The sequence below is a fragment of the Mastigoproctus giganteus genome, chromosome 11 (genome assembly GCF_048544385.1).
Source record: "Mastigoproctus giganteus isolate SK-2022 chromosome 11, ASM4854438v1, whole genome shotgun sequence".
In the NCBI taxonomy this organism is placed as follows: domain Eukaryota; kingdom Metazoa; phylum Arthropoda; class Arachnida; order Uropygi; family Thelyphonidae; genus Mastigoproctus; species Mastigoproctus giganteus.
In genome coordinates this window covers 83,856,960-83,880,137 of record NC_143585.1, presented here as the reverse complement: position 1 = coordinate 83,880,137, position 23,178 = coordinate 83,856,960, and the positions used below count along the sequence as shown (strand labels likewise).

The following is a 23,178-nucleotide window of genomic DNA, read 5'->3' as shown; positions in this document are numbered from 1 at the left end:
CCCCCCAACAAATGCATACCTGTCAAAGTATGCATTTGTTGGGGGGGGGTCATATGCCCCATATTACCTCCCCAACCAGCGACTCATGTTCTTTGGAATAGAACTGAGGCCACCAGTATGCAACCACTCATGCCTTCCCCAATTGCCCCTGCACACCTTCACACCATAGGGATCCCCCCCCCTGAATCTAGAGATGCACCCACATTCATGGCCACAGCAGCCTGTCTTTCCCACTGCATCCTTCAATATAAAGTGGTAGATCTTCCCATCCACCTCAGGTGTCTGCTCCACATCCAGCCTCAACAACCTCTCCTTCACCCTCCACTCAGCCATCACAAAATTGCTCAGCTCCCCACCAGAGCCTGACTCACTTATGGCATCTCCATCCCTAAACAACCCCTCATGTGCAAATACAGATGCAAAGTATCCACTCAGTCCAGCAGCACCATGAACAGCCAATCCACACACATCCAGGGGACCAATACAATTCAACCTCTTCCCTCCACCATCCACACAAGCAACAAAGTATGCAGCACACCTCATTACATTCCCTTCCAGTGACCCCTGCAATCTGCCCCAGCTTCCCCCCGACGGCAGACCAGTTCACATATACTGAAGGCATCTGTATCATCTGATAATTGATATACATCCCATGCACTTTTTTTTGCTGCCACAAGTCTCATCAGTTTTTCTGGTATCTATTTAGGTCTGTGCCTTGAACTGTATCTCTTAGATGGTCTAAAAAGCTTAGCAGCTTCTATGATAACAACTTTGAATACTTCCCATTTAGAATTTGCTATTGGTAACTCATCAGATGGTTCTATTGCATAGAATTTGAAAACTGTCTGAGACTGCCATAGTCACCTTTATGAAAGAAAAAACCCTTTCCTTTGCTCTTCACAGTAGTTATATCTTTAAGTAAATCCCACATCAATACATAACTGCCATCTAGTGGGTCTTTAATCTGCAGATTCTTAAAAAAGAAGAATCACTGCTGATAACATTACTCTGCATTTTCAAAAAAATTCACTGGTGTTTCTGAATAATTTTCTAATGCTGATTTAAAAAATGACCTCCATTTAATTCCATCATGTCAGGTTTCTTCAAAAATCATGAAAGAAAAATTTGATTTTTCACAAATTTTTATTAATTTGGGCAGAATTTGTACACTGAAATTATAACAAAATCCTACTTTTACTAGATTTTTTAATTTAAATACATGTTGAAAACACTAGTAAAAAGTCCACTAACCTCTTGCCTATCATTTTGAAAACTGATATGTGATCAGTTTTTAAAAATTTTCATTTCGTTGATTATCTTGTAGATCCTTCTACTTTAGTCTCACTTCAGCATCTAGCAATAGTCAGCCATCATATTGACATTGCACTTCCTCTTGTACCTCATCTCCATGTCTTTAATGTCCTGGTGAAACCTCTTACTCTGTTCTTCACTAACACTTCTTAGATTTTCTGGGAAGTAGTCAATGTGGGAATGTAAAAAATGTACCTTGACACTCATGTTGCAGCCCAGTGTCCTGAAGTTTGCAAATATGCTAGCTGCAAAGATACTACCAATAGATTGACAGTAGCCACTGGCAGAGGTGAAAGAGATTCTTTCACCTCTGCAAGTACAAGTAAATACACGGGTTGTGTTAGGGTAGCTAAGAATAGAAACAGGTGCAGGTATACTTGCATGTACACCAATGCTAGGAGTTTAGTAAATAAATTTGATGAATTTGAGGTATTGCTCAAAACATCAAAGGCAGATATTGTTGGGATATCAGAGACGTGGTGTCACACAGATATAAGGGATGCAGAACTGCAATTTGGGGAGTACAACGTCTACAGAAAGGATAGACAGGATAGGAAGGGGGGAGGAGTTATGCTATTAGTTAAGAAACACATAAAAACCAAGGAAGTGAAGCCAGTCGACATCACTGGACAGTGCAGTGTGGAGTCAGTTTGGTGTGACATAAGCATTGGGAGATTAAAATTGAGAGTAGGAGTGTGCTATAGGCCTAATGACTCTGATGAGTATAATAAGAAACTGTACAGGGAAATAGAGTGGGCCAGTAAATCAGAGAGTCTTATAATGGGGGATTTTAATTTCCCAGATATTGACTGGAATTTGTGGGTTGGTCACTCACACACTAGCAAGGCTTTTGTGGATTTATTGGATGATTGTTTTCTGCATCAGCATGTTCGGGAGGCAACTAGAGGGAGTAATACTCTGGATTTGATTATCAGTAGTGATTCTTCATGCATTACGAATCTGCAGATAAAGGAACCACTAGGTGGCAGTGATCACAGTGTGCTGAAGTGGGATTTACTCAAAGAGGTAACTACCATCAGGGGTAAAGGGAAGGGTTATTGCTTCCGTAAAGGCGACTACGATGGACTGAGACAGTATTTAAATTTTATACAGTGGGACCAACTGATGATGTTACCAACAGCAAATTCAAAATGGGAAGCATTCAAAGAACTTATCTTGGAAGCTACTAGGCTTTACATACCAACTAAGAAATATTGTTCAAGGTTTAGGCCAAAATGGATGTCAGATGAACTAATGAGGCATATGGCAGAGAAGAAAAATGCATGGGATACTTACAAATTAACACATGACACAGAAGCCTATGATATATACAAGTTGATATGCAACCAAGTTACAAAGGAGGTTAGGCAGGCGAAGGCAGATTACGAGAAATCCTTGGCAAGGGATGCAAAGAAAAACAGCAAAGAGTTCTTTACTTATGTAAACTCTAGAAGGAAGGGGATGAATCAGATTGGTCCACTTGATATTGATGGGTCAACTGTTGATGATCCTGCTCAGGTAGCTAACAAACTAAATGAATATTTTGCATCGACATTCACACACGAGGAGTTATTCAGCGAGGGGAATGCCACAGGTGTATTCAACTCTAGTAGTAAGCTACAGAATCTTGAAATAACTGGGAGTAAAGTGGAGGAGAAACAGTTGAAGATAAACACAAGAAAGGCACCTGGGGTGGATGGGATCTATCCAGTTATATTAAAGGAGGCAGCAAAGGAAGTAAGCAAACCCTTAGCCATAATTATGAGAGCTTCCTTGGACTCAGGGGAGGTACCCATAGACTGGAAATGTGCAAATGTGACCCCAATTCACAAAGGAGGATCAAAGGCTGACACAAGTAATTATAGACCTGTGAGCTTAATTTCTGTTCCAGGAAAATTAATGGAGGCACTGGTTAAAGAAGCACTGCAGGATCATTTAGACAAGACTTCAGTTATAGCTCGGACACAGCATGGTTTTGTTAAGGGGAAGTCTTGCCTGACCAATTTGATTGGATACTATGATGCAGTCACAAAAGAACTGGATGCAGGGAATAGCTTTGATATTATACACTTGGACCTTAGAAAGGCTTTTGATACTGTTGCACATGGAAGACTGCTACACAAATTGGAGCAGTGTGACATTGGAGGCAAATTTGCTGCTATGGATAAAGGGATGGTTGAGGGGGAGAAGACAGAGTGGTAATCAATGGACACTGCTCATCGTGGACTAATGTTATTAGTGGAGTCCCTCAGGGCTCAGTGTTGGGTCCATTATTGTTTTCTGTATTTATAAATGATATTGATGATGGTATATCAAGCTGAATGTCCAAGTTTGCAGACAATACAAAGGTTGGCAGGGTTGTCAAGGACACTACTGACACTATGCTACTGCAACAGGATCTGGAAAGGTTGAGCAGATGGGCTGAGAGGTGGCAAATGAAGTTTAACATTGACAAATGTAAAGTGCTACACATGGGAAACAGCAACCCCAGAGCAACGTATCAACTCTGTGGTACTACACTGACAGTGGTAGAGAATGAAAGGGACTTGGGGGTGGTTGTGCAGGCAGATATGAAGTTCTCTGAGCAGTGCAGACGGGCTGCAAGAGTAGCTCATGGAGTATTGTCAATGATATACAGGAATTTTTCCAGCAGGGATAAGGAAGTGATTATTCCCTTGTATAAGGCAAAGGTCAGGCCACACCTAGAGTACTGTATACAGGTCTGGAGGCCTCATTTCAAGAAGGATGTAGAGCTGCTGGAACGAGTACAGAGAAGGGCAACAAGATTAGTGAATGGAACAAAGGGGTGCTCTTACAAAGAAAGGCTTAAGTTTTGCAAATTACAGTGTCTGGAGACTAGGCACCAGCGAGGTGATCTGATAGAGGTGTATAAAGCCTTGAATGGTTTGAGCATGCTCAATGCTGATGGGATTCTTCCTCTAGCTCAGAAGAATCACCTGAGAGGGCATAAATTCAAATTGAGGAAAGACAGATGTAGGATAGACGTGCAGAAATTTTCCTTTAGCCACTGGGTGGTTGGTTGGTGGAACAGACTTCCTTCCCTTGTAGTGGAGGTTGATAGCCTAAATAAGTTTAAGGCTCAGCTGGACAGGTATTTTGAATGAACAGAGGGGTGAAGTGGAAGTGGTTTTTTTTTTTTTTTTTTTTTTGGCTGATGCTGCATAAGCTAAGCTTGCTTTCTTGCATCAAATGCCTCTACTAATGCTAATGCTAATATATTTCCAACTATATTGTTGTAGTCTGGATCCATGTTAGCATTAGCAAATGCACATGATGCAAGAAAGTAAGCTTATATAGCATCAGCCAAAAAAAAAAAAAAAAACCCTTTATTTCACCCATCCACTTGCTCCAAATGTTTGTCAAGTTCTGCCTTGAATCTGTTTAAGCTATCAACTTCTACAATGACAGATGGAAGTTTGTTCCAACAATCAACCACCCGCTGGCTAAAGGAAAACTTCCACATATCTATCCTACAACCATCTTTCCTCAATTTGAATTTATGCCCTCTCAGGCAATTATTCTGAGCAAGAGGAATAATTCCATCTGCATTGAGCATGCTCAAACCATTCAAGGCTTTATACACCTCAGTCAGATCACCTCGCAGGTACCTAGTCTCCAGACACTGTAATTTGCAAAACGTAATCCTTTCTCCATAAGAGCAACCCTTTGTTCCATTCACTAATCTTGTTGCCCTTCTCTGTACTCATTCCAACAGCTCTACATCCTTCTTAAATTGAGGCTTCCAGACCTGTAATAGTCCTCAAGATGTGGCCTGACCATTGCCTTATACAAGGGGATAATCACCTCCTTATCCCTGCTAGAACAATTCCTGTATATAATTGGCAAGAGACCATGACCTACTCTTGCAGACTGTCTGCACTGCTCAGAAAACTTCATATCTACCTGCACAATTACCCCCAGGTCCTTTTCATTCTCTACCACTGTCATTGTGGTACCACAGAGTTGATACATTACTCTGAGATTACTGCTTCCCATATGTAGTACTTTACATTTGTCAATATTAAACTTCATTTGCCACCACTCAGCCCATCTGCTCAACTTTTCTAGTTCCTGTTGCAGCAGTGTACTGTCATTAGTGTCATTAACAATCCTGCCAACCTTTGTATCATCTGCAAACTTAGACATTAAGCCTGATATACCATCATCAATATCATTAATAAATACAGAAAACAATGGACCTAACACTGAACTCCGAGGGACTTCACTAATAACATTAGTCCACGAAGAGCAGTTTCTGTTGATTACCACTCTCTGTCTTCTCCCACTCAACCATCCCTTTATCCATAGCAGCAATTTGCCTCCAATGCCACACTGCTCCAATTTGTGCAGCAGTCTTCCATGTGTAACAGTATCAAAGGCTTTTCTAAGATTGAAATATATGATATCAAAGTTATTCTTTGCATCCAGTTCCTTTGTGACTACATCATAGTATCCAATCAAATTAGTCAGACACGACTTCCCCTTAACAAACCCATTCTGTGTCCGAGCTATAACTGGAGTCTTGTCTAGATGATCCTGCAATGCTTCCTTAAGCAGTGCCTCCATTAATTTCCCTGGAATAGAAGTTAAACTAACAGGTCTGTAATTACCTCTCTCTCTTTGATCTTCCTTTATGGATTGGGGTTACATTTGTCCATCTCCAGTCCATGGATACTTCCCCTGAGTCCAGGGAAGCTCTCATAATTATGGCTAAGGGTTTGCTTAATTCCTTTGCCGCCTCCTTTAATATAACTGGATAGATTCCATCCACCCCAGGTGCCTTTCTTATGTTTATCTTCAGTTATTACAAGATTATCTAGCTTACTGCCAGAGTTGAATCCAGAGTTGAATACACCTCTGGCATTCCCCTCCCTGAATAACTCCTCAGGTGTGAATGTCGATGCAGAATATTTATTTAGTTTGTTAGCTACCTGAGCAGGATCATCAACAGTTGAACCATCGATATCAAGTGGTCCAATGTGATTCATCCCCTTCCATCTAGAGTTTACATAAGTAAAGAACTCTTTGCTGTTTTTCTTTGCATCCTTTGCCAAAGATTTCTCGTAATCTGCCTTCGCCTGCCTAGCCTCCTTTGTAACTTGGCTACAGACCAGCTTATATCTGTCATAGGCTTCTGTGTCACATGTTATTTTATATGTATCCCGTGCATTTTTCTTCTCTGTCACATGTCTAATTAGTTCATCCGACATCCATTTAGGCCTAAATCTTGTTGTTTTCTAAGAAGTTCTCAACAACAGACCTGAAGCTATCCATGCCTGTTTTTTCTCTTTTATTCATAGTTCCCTCAAAAAAATTCCTTATCAGCTCACAAATTTGAGGACCAACAAAAATATATTTTTTTAGCTTCTTTTGGGTGATAAGTGGGAATTTAGTATAAAGGTAGTTGAAGCAGGGACCTTCCTGAGATAACGCTTGCATAAACTGTTTCATCAAACCCAGTTTGATGTGCAAGGATGGACAAAAAACAGTTCATAAACCATCTATCAGTGGTATATTATTATTATTATTATATTTAGCCATATGGTGCAATGAAGCCTGAGGCTTTTGCTGCACCAGACAAAAAAAAAAAAAAAAAAATTGTGTTATCCTAAGAGACAGAGGAACAAGAGTAAAAGTAGAAAGGAATCACCAAGAAAGAGAAGAATGATGATATCCAGTTCAGGACCTTAGGTGTGCCAAGCCCATACTCATCAAATGCAAGCCTCTTATGAACTATATATTTTAATCCAGGTAAAAACAGTTCTTCTTTGGCCAGACCCTGATATCCTAGTGCTTACTCCTTGCCCGACTGTCCCACTCACACAAAAAGTAAGGAGTTTTAGTGTAGTCAGATTGCTGTACAAGTAAAGCCTGTCACTTTAAAGTCAGTACAGACCAACCAACCAACCATATTCTTCCTACTTAATGTTTCCCAAAAACTTCCAAGTTCTCATATGTTTCTTTCAAATGCAGTGAACTACTAGAATTGACCAATATTTATTTCTATTGTGGAGCAACACACCTTAAAAACTCTCTTTGATGAGTCATAAAAAAGTTGCCATTGTGTGGGATTGTAACTAATTCCTAAATAGTTCATTAATTCATTAATATCAGACAAGTAGGGGATTAGTTCTTGTTGTCTGTGTCGGTACTATGAGAAAAAGTCCCATGTACATGAAAATTTTTAGACTTAAGTCTAGAACCAAAGAGTTTTGCAGATTCTGTTGGTAAATTTAAATCTTTTACCAGATCATTGAGTTCATGCTGTGGAAACAGTTGAGGGCTGGACTCGCTTCACTTTCAGTGCTCTATGCTGCTGCATTCTCCTTGAAAGGTAAGATTATCCACTTTTAAGCACTTACCTTTAGATGAAGTGCTTAAAATGACTGCCTTGTACTTGAACACACACCTAAACATGCCTTCTCATGGACTTCTTTAAAAACTGGAGTAAGATTTTTCAGTTAATCATCCAGGCAAAATAGGAGGACTGGGTGATGGCATGTGAATTCTTGTCCACCCAGTCATGAGTTTTGTCAACATTGATAATGCTATTTCTTGTGAAGCCAGTCTCTTCAGGAAACAACATGGAGTATAGCAAAAGAAGATTATGAGTAAACTGTTGTGGATAAAAAGTACAAAAAGCTTGTAACGGAAAATCACCTTCAATAAGGCCTTGTAATCTTTGAATGTGATGCAGATAAAGCTGTTGCTTCCATAAAATTTCCCACATAGTTGCATGTCCCATGCCCTCTGGTGCTGGTACCAGAATTTTCCTTCATGTAATTCAAAACCTACTCCAACCTAACAGTTCTGGTATTGATTGGTCTTCCCTCATCTGAAACTTGCTTTTTGAATTATCCTTATCTCCAAGACACTGTCTATTCTCTGAATGGTCTTTGCATTACACTCAGCAGTCCACACATGAGATGCATTTTTATTATTTCTTGGTTTGAATTGCCTCCATTTTCTAACTTAAAATGCACACTATCACTAATAGTGCAAAAACCTTTTTTTTTTTTTTCTTTCTGTCATTGAATTGATTTTATGGTAGTTAACCTATTTTAGACTGTGCCTACCTTTCCATTATTGAAATTATTAACAGAATGTATTAATTTACTTATTGATTGCACATCAAGTAAAATGTCATTTCAAAATATATTCAGACAATGCACACCACCAGATTAGTAATAATATTTTATATCTCTCTACCTACCGACACTATTATAATAGGTTTGCCTACCCAGAGACCAATAGGCATTTTTTTTTTCTGGATAAATTCTCAAACATAAAAAGGGTTGTCATGTGGAAACAGGACAATTTTGGGTATATGAGGTGTGGCTATTAAATAACAAGACGGTTGCGCAAAATAAATATAATGAAATATTTTGTACCTTACCTTCAAAATAATTGCCTTGGGCTTGCATACACTGTTCCATATGTTTTTTCCAAGCATAGAAACATTTCTGGAAGTCATCTTCTGTCAGGCTTCTGTAAGCCCTTTTAACACTTCAGTTGATTTTTTTTCTGAATGTCTTCAGTGAACTGAAATTGAGTAATGTTTAGGTAAAAGTTTAGGAAAGAGATAAAAGTCACAAGAGGGCTAGAGGTCTGGCAAGTGGGGGGTGTATACACGAATGCAGATTTGTTTTTTTTCTCCAGATGAACAGAGAGAATAATGTGTGTGCTGGAGCATCCAACCATCCCTCATTCAGTTCAGGTCTTTTCTTTTGATTTTTTTTCACACAGCGATTTCTGTTTGGGAAGGATTAACAAACTGTTCAATAAGAGCAAAATATAAAATTTCATTCACTGGGAGAGAGATTTATTAGATTTTGACACAGGGCCACGTTAACAGTATGGCCAAACTGGAGGCCTCACCCGAAGAGGGGCCTGATTTTCAGTGTAAATATTTTCTAAAGTAGTGATAAATATTTCTGATAATAATAATAAACCAAGAAAACATGTAATATAAAAGCATACTTAATTTTTATTATTATTTTTCAAGTTAAAAAACAAAACATTTTTCACCGCTTATTTTACATTTTTATCAAGGAATTATTATTCAAAATATAAATATAAAAACCTATGTAGTATTTATATGTATGTGAAATATATGTATATATTAAAGGGCCTCAAATTTAAATATGGCTGGGGGACTATTTCATCCTTAATCTGGCCCTGTTTAGGCAGTCAAACAAATAAATAATAATTGATAGGTTTCTATTGGTCCAAGTATAATAAAATTTGGGGTGTCTCTACAGATCTTTCTAAAAGGCCCAAATGTAAAATTTTATGAAAATCCATTCACTGGAATTTGAGTTATCAGCATTAGTAGAGACGTGATGCAAGAAAGCAAGCTTTTATAGCATCAGCAAAAAAAAAAAAAACAAAAAAAACCCTTTTCCCATCCATTCACTTCAAAAGATTGTCTAGTTGTCTTAAATTTATTTAAGCTGTCAAGTTCCACTACAGCAGATGGAAGTTTGTTCCAGAAATCAACCACCCACTGGCCAAAGGCAAATTTCCACAAATTTTTGCCAAAGGCAATATTACACCTGGACAAACAGACAAAGAAATAATATTTGTTGAATTTCTGTTGGGTATCTGATTTTAATGAAATTTGGGATGGTTCTACAAATCTTTCTAAAATGCCAAAATATAAAATTTCTTAAATCCATTTCCTGGGAGTTGAGTTATTGTATGAGGGTGGAAAAAAACATTAAATAATAATTGCTGTAATTCTGTTGGTCAGATTTTAATGAAATTTGGAATGGTTTGAGAATTTTTTTTTTTTTTTAAAAGCCCCAAATATAAAATGTCACAAAAATCCATCCGTAGCCGAGTGGTCAGGAGCAGGAGTGCAATAGTACACGCTCCTTGAGTAGACCGGGGTTCAAGCCCCTGACTGCTAAATACGGTTGATCTGCCAACCTGCACTGGACCAGTGTGGCAGATTATGGTCCATTTCCCTCAACATTAATTGTTGAGGAGGCTTCCATCCTGCAGTGGGTTGATAATGGCTGCAGTTTACTTTTTTTTTTTTTTTTTTTTTTATACAGAGAAATTGATGGATGTGGTGAAGACAGTAGTCACATTATTTATATATGCTAATGTGCCTAAAGCTGACATGTAATCCAGGCCAATGATAAAAAATTCATTTTAAAATTCATTATAAACACATAACAAAAACTTTAGTTTAAACATTTAACTAAAACAAGTATAGTTATGACATTTACTTGCCTCTACTGCAAAACATAATCCTCTTCCCATTATGAGAATTCCCAAAATGGTATACTGTACACTGGCAAGAGGATATGATAACATGGAAGGGATAATATCCAGTTTGATAACATGGAGCCAAATCGGTAAGCCATGTAGACCAATAATAACAAATATACCTGGTGGTGTATTGAAATCTAAGTAGATAAAATATTTTGTGAAAAGGTGTCAAAAAAAAAGTTAAATCAATGAATATCTATTATTATTTTATATACTATACAAAATATAATATACCAGAACTCTTGAACATAGTATAATATAGATTACATTATATTTATGTTTTAATATATACCATAAGACTCAATAAATATAGGCTGAATTAGATCTGTATACAACTTAGAACGAATTTTGATGAAATACTTTTCTGTTTTTGTCTCACTTCTAATTTTCCTGGGTGTCTATAAAATTTATCCTCCTCTCTTTACTATTTCATCTCATGAAATTCTTATTCTAATAACCACTTGTTTATTATGAGATATTATTAAGCTTATTAATAACAGTGACAAACTGCACTTTTTGTTTTACTTTCCTTTCATATGCCGTTTTCTTTTTTACTTTTCATGGCTATTTACAAAAATATTATTTTATATATTATGCAGGCTAAATTTATTATGCATTTAAAAATGAACATAGTAAATTTCAAATAAAACAAATTTTAGCATGTATACATGGAAGAGTATTATGAATTTGATTAGCATGAAAAATATGCAACTAGAAAAACATATTTTTATGCTGAATGTGGACTGAAAATTGCTATTTAAATTATCTTGGAAATTTTTGTTATATAAAATAGCTTATGAGCCTATCTTTTGCCACTCTGGTTGTTTAAATTTTAATCTAAAGAATGATAATGAAAAGTGAAATGTGTTCTATAAATTATCAATACACTATGAAACTATTATAAGGGAAGAAGATTTTTTTATCTGAATTAGGAAACTTAAATTTCTGTTGGTATGCAGCATTTTTTGTTTGAAATTACATATTAAATGCTTTGAATGCTTGTTTTCATTTACTGATATTACTTACATAACAAGAAAAAATTTGTATTATCCTGCCAGTACAGTTAGTTTGTGCATATATCATGTATATTTGTAAAGTTAAAATAAGTAATTCTTGGTAATATAAGATATGATGTCAATGTGGTTATGTGTGACAGCTGTTGCACAATAAGTCATATGGAAAGAAAAATACTTGTATGTATAAAGACAATCGGTCATCAATATCAGAATTTATATGTCATACAAAAATTAGAGGCTACTTAAAGAAGACAGGATTAGAAAATAATAATGAGGGCATGCTCGTAACTATTGACACTACTGTTACATGAATTTACAATGAATTTTTATTAATAGTAAACTATGTTTATTGTTAAGTACACTGTAAGTTACAATATATTGGTAGCATTAAAAAAAAATACAATATAAGTTCAGTTAGTTTATAATTCATGCATAAAACTAATTTTTCTCTATTTAGTTAGATTACTTACTTTGTTTCATAACTTGTTTAACAAAGTATGGAGGATTTGGCTGATTTTTCCATGACTTTCCACCCTGTCGGTAATTGCAGACAAATGCTATCCATTCAACAGCTGATACAATATAACAATTCTAAATGTAATAAAAAAGAATTTTCAATTCCAGACTCACTAATAAAAATATCATTAATGTGATGAAAATCATGTATTTCTAATGATGTTTATGTGAGTTCAGGACAGTGAACTATAGTACAAGTTTTCTAGCTTGATAATAACCAGTGTTTTCAAATTCCTTCCTTAAAACACACTCTTATGCTACATTTTTTTGATATATAGAGCAGAAAAAAGAATTGTTAAAATTTATTTATAAATTTATATGAAAAATTTATTTTTAGAAAAAAATATTACATTTAATGCTAAATTATATGTTCAAATCAGCTGATTCTGTCTATTTCTTTCCCCCTTACCGCACTTTAATCCTTCACTTACTTTATTGAAGACTATGGTTCCACAGGAGTGAATTCAGCCAGTATGAAAATTTAAATACATTTGCAAAGCAGCTAAGAAAAAAAGAGCAAATAAATCTGTAAAAGTAAAACTGAATTTTTGCATTGAATGGCAGTTTGTAGTATAAGAAAGTGGTGGTTTAAAAATTCTTACCAAAAATTGTTATTATAAGTAAAGTTTTTAAATTAAAAACAAATTAAATTAAATTAAATTTATAAAGCTGTTATACAGTCATAATTCTTACTGTCATGCTCAGTTTAGGTCCACTACAACCAGCTACATCAACAGCATGAAACTGCAAAATTACTTTATTGTGTGCATCATGTTGGCATGTTGTACTTGTGTAAAGGAGTAAATAATATTTATTTATGGCAGATTATAGTACAGTACCAAATAATTAAAATAATTTATAATTAGATACCAGCTTAATTTGATTGAAAAATGAAATCCCAAATCACTAGAATAAGCTAATTACTTATTCCACTAAGTCGGTTACTGGAATAAGTTTCTTGGTGGGCAGTTGAGTAATGATAAAGTAAAAAATATTTATTTTTTGCTTTATCATTAATTTTTATTTAGTTATTTATTTTATTTTTTTTTTCCTAGTGCCAAAAAAAAAAAAGCCTGTGGCCTCTTACAGTATATGGCTAATACTAAAACAAATTAGACTGTTGATTTTTCAAACCTGCAACCCAGCCATGAGCTGACACTAAACATTAAATATAGTGAGATTCAAGCTTTTTTAAAATTTATTTTTAAATTAAACTGGTATAAAGCCAATTAATTCTGAAACCCTGATTTAATTTATTGATATCAGTTAATATGAATGCTGTTTTATGTGTTATTGTTATTTTCTATCATACGTTGAACAATTTGGCTTATAATCCTCTGTGGAAGGAATTGTATATTCCAGTTTTTTTTTTTTTTTTTATTTGCTATATAAGTTGATCCCCCCCCCCTTTACAGTCATATTTTGCGTGGTGTATTAATCTGCATTAAGCCCACTGTGTGTTCCTTAATCAAACTATTACTGCTCTTTCTTTTAAAAGTTTATATTGTAAAATTTTATTACACTGCACAATAAACTATGAAGAAAGTAGTAAGCTTATATATAGTTCATAGTTCTCCCTTATGTTAAAGGTCATAAAACCAAACCCTACAGGCATGGTTGATAACATATCACCCTTATTGATACTCTATGTCTACATGGGAGGCTTTAATCATGTAGCTGAGCCTTGCCTTCTTGCTTGTTTAGTACTCTATTGCAAATTTGTTTCTCTATAAACAGTACCTTAACGTGGAAACACATTTGTTTCAGAAAGTTACAATTTTGAAAGTTTTGAGAAATCAAAGTAAAACTGAAATCTTAAAATTGACGAATTTCATGATTTGATGAAGAAGATAAACAAATTTTTGCGTTTTAAAAGGTGACCAACAATGCATATTTGTGTAAGAAATTATTTAATAAATCATAAATATATTGGTACTAATTCATATCTTTTTAATATTAAGCATAGGCCTTTAACTCAAGCTTATGATTTCATACCTGACATATAAGTTGACTTTAAAATTTAATTGTTTTTGTTGCTTCAAAGGTTGATTTATACACCAGAATATACAGTAATTTTGGTTGGTATATTTTTATAAGTTCATTTCCTGTTGGTTATTTTCTCCTTTTTTCCTTTTGGAAAAAGATATTACGGTAGAGCATCAGTTATTCTGAATAATTAATGTCAACCTCTTCCGGATAGCAAACTTTTCTGGATAATTGAACGTAAGGTAAAATGAAATAAATTCTGTTATAATGTATTAAGGTAAAAGAAAAAGACTCTAAATAGCATGAAAAAATGAATTTATTTAATTAAAAATAATAATAATAACTTATATATAAAAATTCACACATTTACATGTGTGAATTTTTATATATTATATATTTTATTACAGTAAAATACCTATCTGTATATTCAGATAGGTATTTTACTGTAAACTTTATGTGAAAAAAATTTAAAGTAATTTTTAAAAATAATGTATGATCATTTTTTGTTTTGTTTGTTGTGACCTATTTTTTTGCTGCTAAATCTCTCAAGTTCCTTAATAATATCAATTTGATTATAATAAATAAATTTTCTGTTTAAACTCCAGGATGACCAAACGGTCAGAGGAGTTTACAAGAAACAGCACCGTATTCAGCATTATATCACATTCTTCCTGGTTTTTTGCCCATTTCAGTACTGTTTCTTTTCGTTGACATTTTACTGTAAAAAAAAATAAATAAATAAAAAAATAATAAATCACACAGTTTGAGGTCGATATTATTCTTACCAAATCCGGAGCTAAACTAAACATAATATGAAATGAAGAGAACAAAATATGTCATGGAAAATTTGATTCACTTAAGCAAATGACTAAACTCTATCACTAATGGTTTCCGAGAAAACCCATCAGTCCTAATGCAACATTTCACCAGATATACAATGTAAAAAAAAGCAGATAGAAATACTCTCGTAGCATGATAAACATTTGTGTCAAATACTACCATTAATAAAGAAAAAAAGAAAAAAAAAAAAAAAAAAAACAGCCCTTCAAATTATTTTGGATAACTGACTTCCAGATAATAACTGACGTTCTACTGTACTAATTCTTGAATATTTCTAAATTAATCTAACTCCTGAAAATTGGTATCTACAGTAATGTGTTCTAAACAAAGTTTTTTTTTTTTTTTTATGTTAAACATGTGAAGAAGAAAAGAGCAAACAACATCTTTCATCAAAATATATAATGCAATGCAATGTCAAAAACAAGTCTAGTGGAGAAATTCCATGAAGAAAATTTGACAGAAGATATGATAATGTTTATATCAAGCTCTGAAGTGGGTGGTGATTAGTAAATACAAGCAAGGTTTGTCCTGGACAGCTCTGAGAACTACTAAATGATACCATACTTTCAAGCAGTATCACTTATTGCTCTCTCTCTCTCTCTCTCTCTCTCTCTCTCTCTCTCTCTCTCTCTCAGTGTATACTATATTAAAAATTCCAGTTAGATTCAAAGGAGGCGGATTCCAGCAAATAGCAATTTAGCAACTATACCTGTATCAATATTATTTTTGCTGTTCATTTAGAATGATACCATGAAGTGGCAACTAGACATTTTCTGCAGATTACTGCCACTAACAAAACTAGGCAAGGCTGCACATCAAAAATGAAGCAGTAGTCTAGTAAAGATACTGTGTTGTGTCACATCTAGAAAAAATGCTTTGAAAACTAGTGGCTTCAAGTCATTATGAAGGATTCTTTAGGTGAACTTTAAAATATGTCAACGTACTCATTTATGACACTCAAAGTATTGAATAATGGAATTTACCCGAGGAACTTAGACATATAAAGAAATGTGAGCAATTGGCATGTATTTCTTCTTGTTTCAGCCAAACCGATGATATTCCAATTCACATTTTCTAATTCCTTTTCCAGCTCCAATATCCTGTCTTCACCGATGAGTGACCTTACGTTATAATGGTTTTTATATCGTTCATTATCCTTAAATATCAATCCATAGCCGTACACATAGAAAGCCATGGTTTTACCATTAAGTATTTTAAATTCTAAATTAAACTAAAATTTGCAAATATTTATAGTCAATATGAAAACTATAATTTTTAAACCAAAATCTCAAAAAATCATTCAATTTTCCTTTTTTGGGGTGGAAGGGAAGGGAGTGGAGTGAGAGTTGGAGAGTGGTAGCATTAATTATTTTTGAGTGTCCATTAATCCAGCCATAGAAATCTGGCAACCCTAAGCCTGACTATTGCCTTATACAATGGGATAAGCACCTTATTCCTGCTAGCAAAATTCCTGTATGTCATTAACAAAACTCAATGAGCTGCCCTGACAGCCTGTCTGCACTGCTCAGAGAACTTCATATCTGACTGCACAATTACCCCAAGGTTTTTTTCATTTTCTATACCCTGAGTGTAGTACCAAACAGTTGGTACACTACTCTAGGGTTACTGCTACCCATATGCAGTATTTTGCATTTGTCAATGTTAAATTTCAATTGCCATTTCTCAACCCACTGGCTAACTTTTCTATATCCTGTTGCAGTAGCATACCATCATTACTGTCACTGACAACCCTTGTATCATCTGCAAACGTGGACATTAAGCCTGATATGCCTTCATCAGTATCATTGATAAATATAGAAAACAACAATGGGCCCAACACCAAACCCCCAGGGTTTGGTGTTGGGCATTAGTTATGATTCTCTGTCTTCTCTCACTCAGCCATTCCTTTATCCATAGCAGCAACTTGCCTGTAACAGTAGTCTTTTATGTGCGACAGTATCAAAAGCTTTCCTGAAATCCAACTATATTATATCAAAGTTATTTTTTGCATCTAGTTCCTTTGTGATCATATCATAGTGTCCAATCAGATTGGTCAGACAAATTTACCCTTAACAAACCCATGCTGTGTCAAAAGTATAACTGAAGCCTTGTCTAGATGATCCTGCATTGTTTCTTTAACCAGAGACTCCATTATTTTCCCCAGAACAGAAGTTAAACTAACTGGTCTGTAATTATTCATGTCACCCTTTGATCCCTCTTTGTGAATTTGGAATACATTCACACATCTCCAGTCCACCGAGACCTCCCCTGAATCCAAGGATGCTCTCATAATTATGGCTGAGGGTTTGCTTACTTCCTTCACTGTCTCCTTTAATATAACTGGATAGATTATATTCACCCCAGGTGACTTTTTTTATGTTTAACTTCCATTTCTCTTCCACTTTCCTCTGTTATTACAAAATAATTCAGTTCTCCATTAGAGTTTGATAAACTTCTGGCATCCACTTCCCTAAAGAATTCCTCATATGTGAATGTAGATGCAAAATACTCATTTAGTTTTATCATCAACCTGAGTAGGTAGGATCATCAACAGTCGAACCAACGTTATCAAATGGACCAATTTGATTCATCCCCTTCCTCCTAGTGTGTACCTACTTTGTGACTTGATTACAGATTAGCTTATATCTATCACAGGTTTCTGTTTCGCCTGATAATTTATATGCATCCTGTGCATTTTTCTTCTCAGCCATGAGTCTCATTAGTTCATCGGACATCCATTTAGTCCTATACCTTGAAGAGTATTTCTTAGTTGGGGTGCCTCCATAGCCAGGTGGGAAGGAGCAGTAGCAGTGCGTAGCACACGCTTCTTGATTAGACCGGGGTTCGAGCCTGTCAAATACGGAGGATGCGGAAAGGTCAGGGAATGACCACCGCATATCCCGGAGCAATATGGTCTTAGTTGCTAATGCTCCTAAAAACCAAACAACAGTAACAATTTCTTAGTTGTTAAGAAACGTTCAGTAACCTTTTTGATTAATTCCTTAGATACTTTCCACTTAGAATTAGCTGATGATAATCATCAACAATCAACAAATGGAGATGATGAAAGGGAAACGCAAAGGAGGAACTAACTGTAATGATTATTATAGAGATAACTGATTTTTTAAAATAATTTTCAGTTTCTGTATTAATAAATTTACCCTTATTACTTAATTTGTTTGCCGTTTGTAGGTAGTAGGCCAATTGACAATTTTCTGGGCCCAATACATTGTTTCAGATTCTATTTTGATGGAAGGGTTAATAGGCCATTATAAGAAAATGATGCAAGAACCATTATTTTTGTTCTTATTTATTTATTATTTATTTTTTTTAGTTTAGATGTTATAGTCCCAAACCCCAGACAGTAATATTTTTGGATGTTTTGCTAAAAGGATGAATAAGTGAAGTAATAGTTTATATGGAAATGGGAGAAGAGACTAATCAGTGTATTTGAAGGGCTCTGTGATTTGTTGCTTCTCCCAAAAATGACAGTAGTAGTAGTAGCATGTGATGCAAGAAAGCAAGTGTATGAGCTTATGCAGCATCAGCCAAAAAAAAAAAAAAATCCACACCATTCCCTAAAATTCCTGTCCAGTTCCTCCTTAAATTTATTTAACTTATCAACTTCCACAACGACAGATGGAAGTTTGTTCCAGCAATTAACGACTCGCTGGCTAAAGGAAAATTTCCGCACATCTATTCTACATCTGTCTTTTCTTAATTTGAATTTATGCTCCCTTAGGTTCGTAATCTGAACAAGTGGAAGGATTCCATCAGAATTCAGCATGTTCAACCCATTTAAGGCCTTATACACCTCAATCAGATCACCGCACAGGTGCCTAGTCTCCAGCCACTACAATTTGCAGAACTTAAGCCTCTCTTGGTAAGAGGATCCCTTCATTCCCCTCACCAATCTTGTTGCCCTTCTCTGTACATGGTCAAGCAAATCTACATCCTTCCTAAAATGAGACCTCCAGACCTGTATGCAGTACTCAAGACGTGGCCTGACCATTGCCTTATACAGAGGGACAATCACCTCCTTTTCCCTGCTAGCAAAATTCCTATATATCATTGACAAAACCCCATGACCTGCCCTGGCAGCCTGTCTGCATTGCTCAGAAAACTTCATATCTGACTGCGCAATTACTCCAGGTCTTTTTCATTTTTTACCACCTTAAGTGTAGTACCACACAGTTAGTACGTTTCTCTGGGGTTACTTCTACCCATATGCATTACTTTGCATTTGTCAAGGTTAAACTTCAGTTGCCACTTCTTAGCACATCTGCCCAAATTATCTAGATCCTGTTGCAGTAGCACACTGCCATTACTGTCATTAACAACCCTGCCAACCTTTGTATCATCTGCAAACTTCAACACTAAGCCTGATATACCTTCATCAATATCATTGATAAATATACAAAACAACAGAGGACCCAACACAGAATCCTGTGGGACTCCATTAATAACATTAGTCCATGAAGAGCAGCACCCATTAATTACCACCCTCTGTCTTCTCCCACTCAAGCATCCTTTTATCCATTGTAGCAACTTACCCTTAATACCATTCTGCTCCAATTTGTACAATAGTCTTCCATGTGCAACAGTGTCAAAAGCTTTCCTGAAATCCAAATATATGATATTAAAATTATTTTTTGCATCCAGTTCCTTTGTAACCACACCATAATATCCTATCAAATTTGTCAGACAAGACTTTCCCTTAACAAACCCATGCTGTGCCTGAATTATTGCTGCAGTCTTATCTAGATGATCCTGCAATGCATCTTTAACCAGTGACTCCATTATTTTTACCCGGGAACAGAAGCTAAACTAACTGGTCTGTAATTACTCGTGTCACCCTTCGATCCCACTTTGTGAATTGGGGATACATTTGCACATCTCCAGTCTGTAGGGACCTCCCCTGAGTCCAAGGATGCTCTCATAATTATGGCTAAGGGTTTGCTTAGTTGCTTTGCTGCCTCCTTTAATATAACTGGATAGATCCCATTCACCCCAGGTGCCTTTCTTATGTTTAACTTCAACAATTTCTCCTCCACTTCGCTCTCAGTTATTACAAAATCATTAAGCACCCTGCTACAATTTGATAACCTTCTGCCATTTTCAAACCTTAATAACTCCTCATGTGTGAATGTAGATGCAAAATACTCATTCAGTTTGTTTGCTATCTGAGCAGGATCATCAGCAGTCGAACCATCGATATCAAGTGGACCAATCAGATTCATCCCCTTCTTTTTAGCGTTTATATAAGTAAAGAAATCGTTCCTGTTTTTCTTAGCATCTTTTGCCAAAGATTTCTCGTAATCTGCCTTCGCCTGCATAGCCTCCTTTGTGACCTGATTACAGACTAGCTTATATCTGATAGGCTTCTGAGTCGCTTTATAATTTATATGCATCCCATGCATTTTTCTTCTCTGCCACGAGTCTCATTAGTTCATTTGAGTCACTCATTAGTGACTGAGTATCACTTCCAATTCAGTTTTCACTGGAGAGTTATTAGGAGGTCATTTTGAGGGATCTTACCATAACATGTAATAAACTATCCAGCTTAAAATATGCAAATATAGTGACTATTTGTGTAAATGAGTAGAATTCTATTATAATGTTTGCACATGTTGTATTTAAGCTAAATAACTGAAATGAAAGCACTATGCCTGTATAAAAGTTTTCATCTTGAGTAGATTTTGAGAGTCTGTAGATCATATGTTTTGTGGGTGTTTTCTCCTCTGCTTATTCAGCAACTGCAAAACGAAAAATAAGATGGTTTATCAATTTGATAAACTATCTTACTGATTGCTAGAACAAAACAATTATATTACATTCTGTTTATCACAGAATGTACTATAATTGAATTTTCTAACAAAAACATAGATTACTTAAAAAACAAAAGACATATAATAAATAAAACTGTAGCACAACATGAAACAATTGTTTTATAGTTATTTGTATTATACTAGTTTTCTTTATTATGTTATTTTATATTTTGAATAATTTATGGTATTGTGTGTGGGATAAAAGCCTTTGAGAAATCTTCCCTACACTCTCCTTAATAGTAGGAAATAGTTTATAAGTAACATAAGGATATGTGATATTTTCCCATGGACCATCAAGGACTCTGAACAATCCTGATTTTAATTTTGATAGTACAAGCTATTTTATAACAGCAACTGAAACAGCATTTTTCCATAATTCATAGCAAATTATGGAAAAATACTAATTTATGGCAAAAATACCATGTTCTTAATTTAGTGTGCTAATAGGAGAATAAGTATCTTTTACCTATAACAGTTTTGTCATAATAATAATAATAATAAAAAATATAATCTGAAAAGTTTATAACCAATAATTTACTTACAGAATGGAGAGAAGTCCATAATAGGCCTCTGCCTGTATTATCTATAACCACATCCAACTAAAAATAGTAAACAGATTTTTTATTCACTTTATCATTCTTCAGTAATATATTAATATCATAGAATAAATTGCTCATTTTTAGTGATTTATATAATGATGTACTCATTGATAAATTGATATTTTTAGATAATTCATTAATTCATATTTTAGATAATTCATTAATACATATTTTATGTAATTACTAATTTATTGGTGAATTATTCAATGATGTTGATGTTTATTTATTTCATTTTTGAAAGACATCTGACCTTTCAAAAATGGTTGCTTTATATATATAAGTCCATAATAGACCTCTGCCTGTATTATCTATAACCACATCCAACTAAAAATAATAAACAGATTTTTTATTCACTTTATCATTCTTCAGTAATATATTAATATCACAATAAATTGCTCATTTTTAGTGATTTATATACATAAACCAGTAGAATGAAAATGAACCAACTGTTATAAAACCATTGCAGTATTGCAGAAGAAAACGTTTCAAAATTAATTTGGAAAGAGCTGAAAATACAATATCAAATAACGAAAAAATGTTTTAGAAAAGCCAATTAGATTAAATTTAGTGCCACCTCTGACTAGCACCAGGCCCAAATTCTTGAAATATCACTAAGATTAGAAAGTGTAAACTAACTACAATATAGAACAACAAAATTATAAATAAATTAAAATAGATGGATAATTATGCCCCATCACGACAGAGGACCATAAGGCCAATAATGGTCAGGAAATCACTGATTTTCAAACATTAGACAAATCAATGCATATGCAAATCAGTACACTGATTGATCTGTGTTTGCAGTAGATTTGATTAATGATGGTCCTTATGCAGTGAAAAACTATAATAGGACAAAGCCTAGCACTCACACTTAAATTCATATTTTGTTCATAAATTTACTCATAAATTTTGTTCATAAATAAACTCACACATAAATTCATATATATAAATAAATTAGAATGAGGATTAAAAAATAAAAATAATGCCAGCAGCATGGCAAGACAGAAGAGATGAGAGAAAATAGTCAAAATTAAACATAACGATCAAACCAACAGGGAGGGAAGAGAAGGGTAGCAAAAGTAAAAATATTGCAGCAGAAACTCTCCAAGATAATTTAGAACATCTAAATGCAAAGATAATAATCAATTAAATTTTGAATGCCAATTAAATAGAAATTTAACAGTGCCCCCTCTGACGGGCACCAAGTCCAAATTTATGCAAAATATCACCAACAAAGATGTAACCCAACTACAATAAAATAAAACAAAAATAAACCAAAAATAGACTGATATATTCATCTATATAATCTGGTTAAGATTACTTTTTGTCAGTGGTGTGGCTTTGCATTGGAATGCTTGTATCTGTACTATTTTTAATTTTCGTTGCATCAGGACCACCGCTATTCAAGTCTTTTGCATTGGCGGTTCGATCTGGGGATCAGTTGGCAGACTGATCTTTCAATTGACTCGCATTTGCAGCGATTTGTCTAGTGATCAAAATGCAGCGATTCCCTGACCATTATTGGCTTTGTGGTCCTCTGTTGAGATGGGATGTAATGGTCAGTCTATTTTTGGTTTATTTTTATTTTATTTTAGGTCTTATTTCTTAAGGTCTTACTTCTAAAGTGAGTGTAAAACTAATCTCTTCAACTGTCACTAGAGGGATAATAGTGCCCCAGAGAGTCAAGATACTTAACATAATGCAAAGTATCATTATTTTCTAAAACAGCCCTGTTTGAGAAAAAAACTGTCAAAAATCAACGAAACAACCTATTTCATCATG

General features: G+C 34.8%; 1 protein-coding gene across 1 annotated transcript in view; it reads right to left on the bottom strand.

The window, feature by feature from the left end:
* The window catches only part of LOC150078203 (uncharacterized), an 82,368-nt gene that overhangs the window by 8,981 nt on the left and 50,209 nt on the right, over positions 1-23,178 (bottom strand). Inside the window, exons 6-8 of the mRNA XM_090384489.1 lie at positions 21,340-21,396; positions 12,098-12,218; positions 10,569-10,748 (exon numbers count right to left, since the gene is read on the bottom strand). Coding sequence (XP_090240615.1) covers positions 10,569-10,748; positions 12,098-12,218; positions 21,340-21,396 — 358 coding nt within the window. The remainder of the gene's footprint in view (positions 1-10,568; positions 10,749-12,097; positions 12,219-21,339; positions 21,397-23,178) is intronic.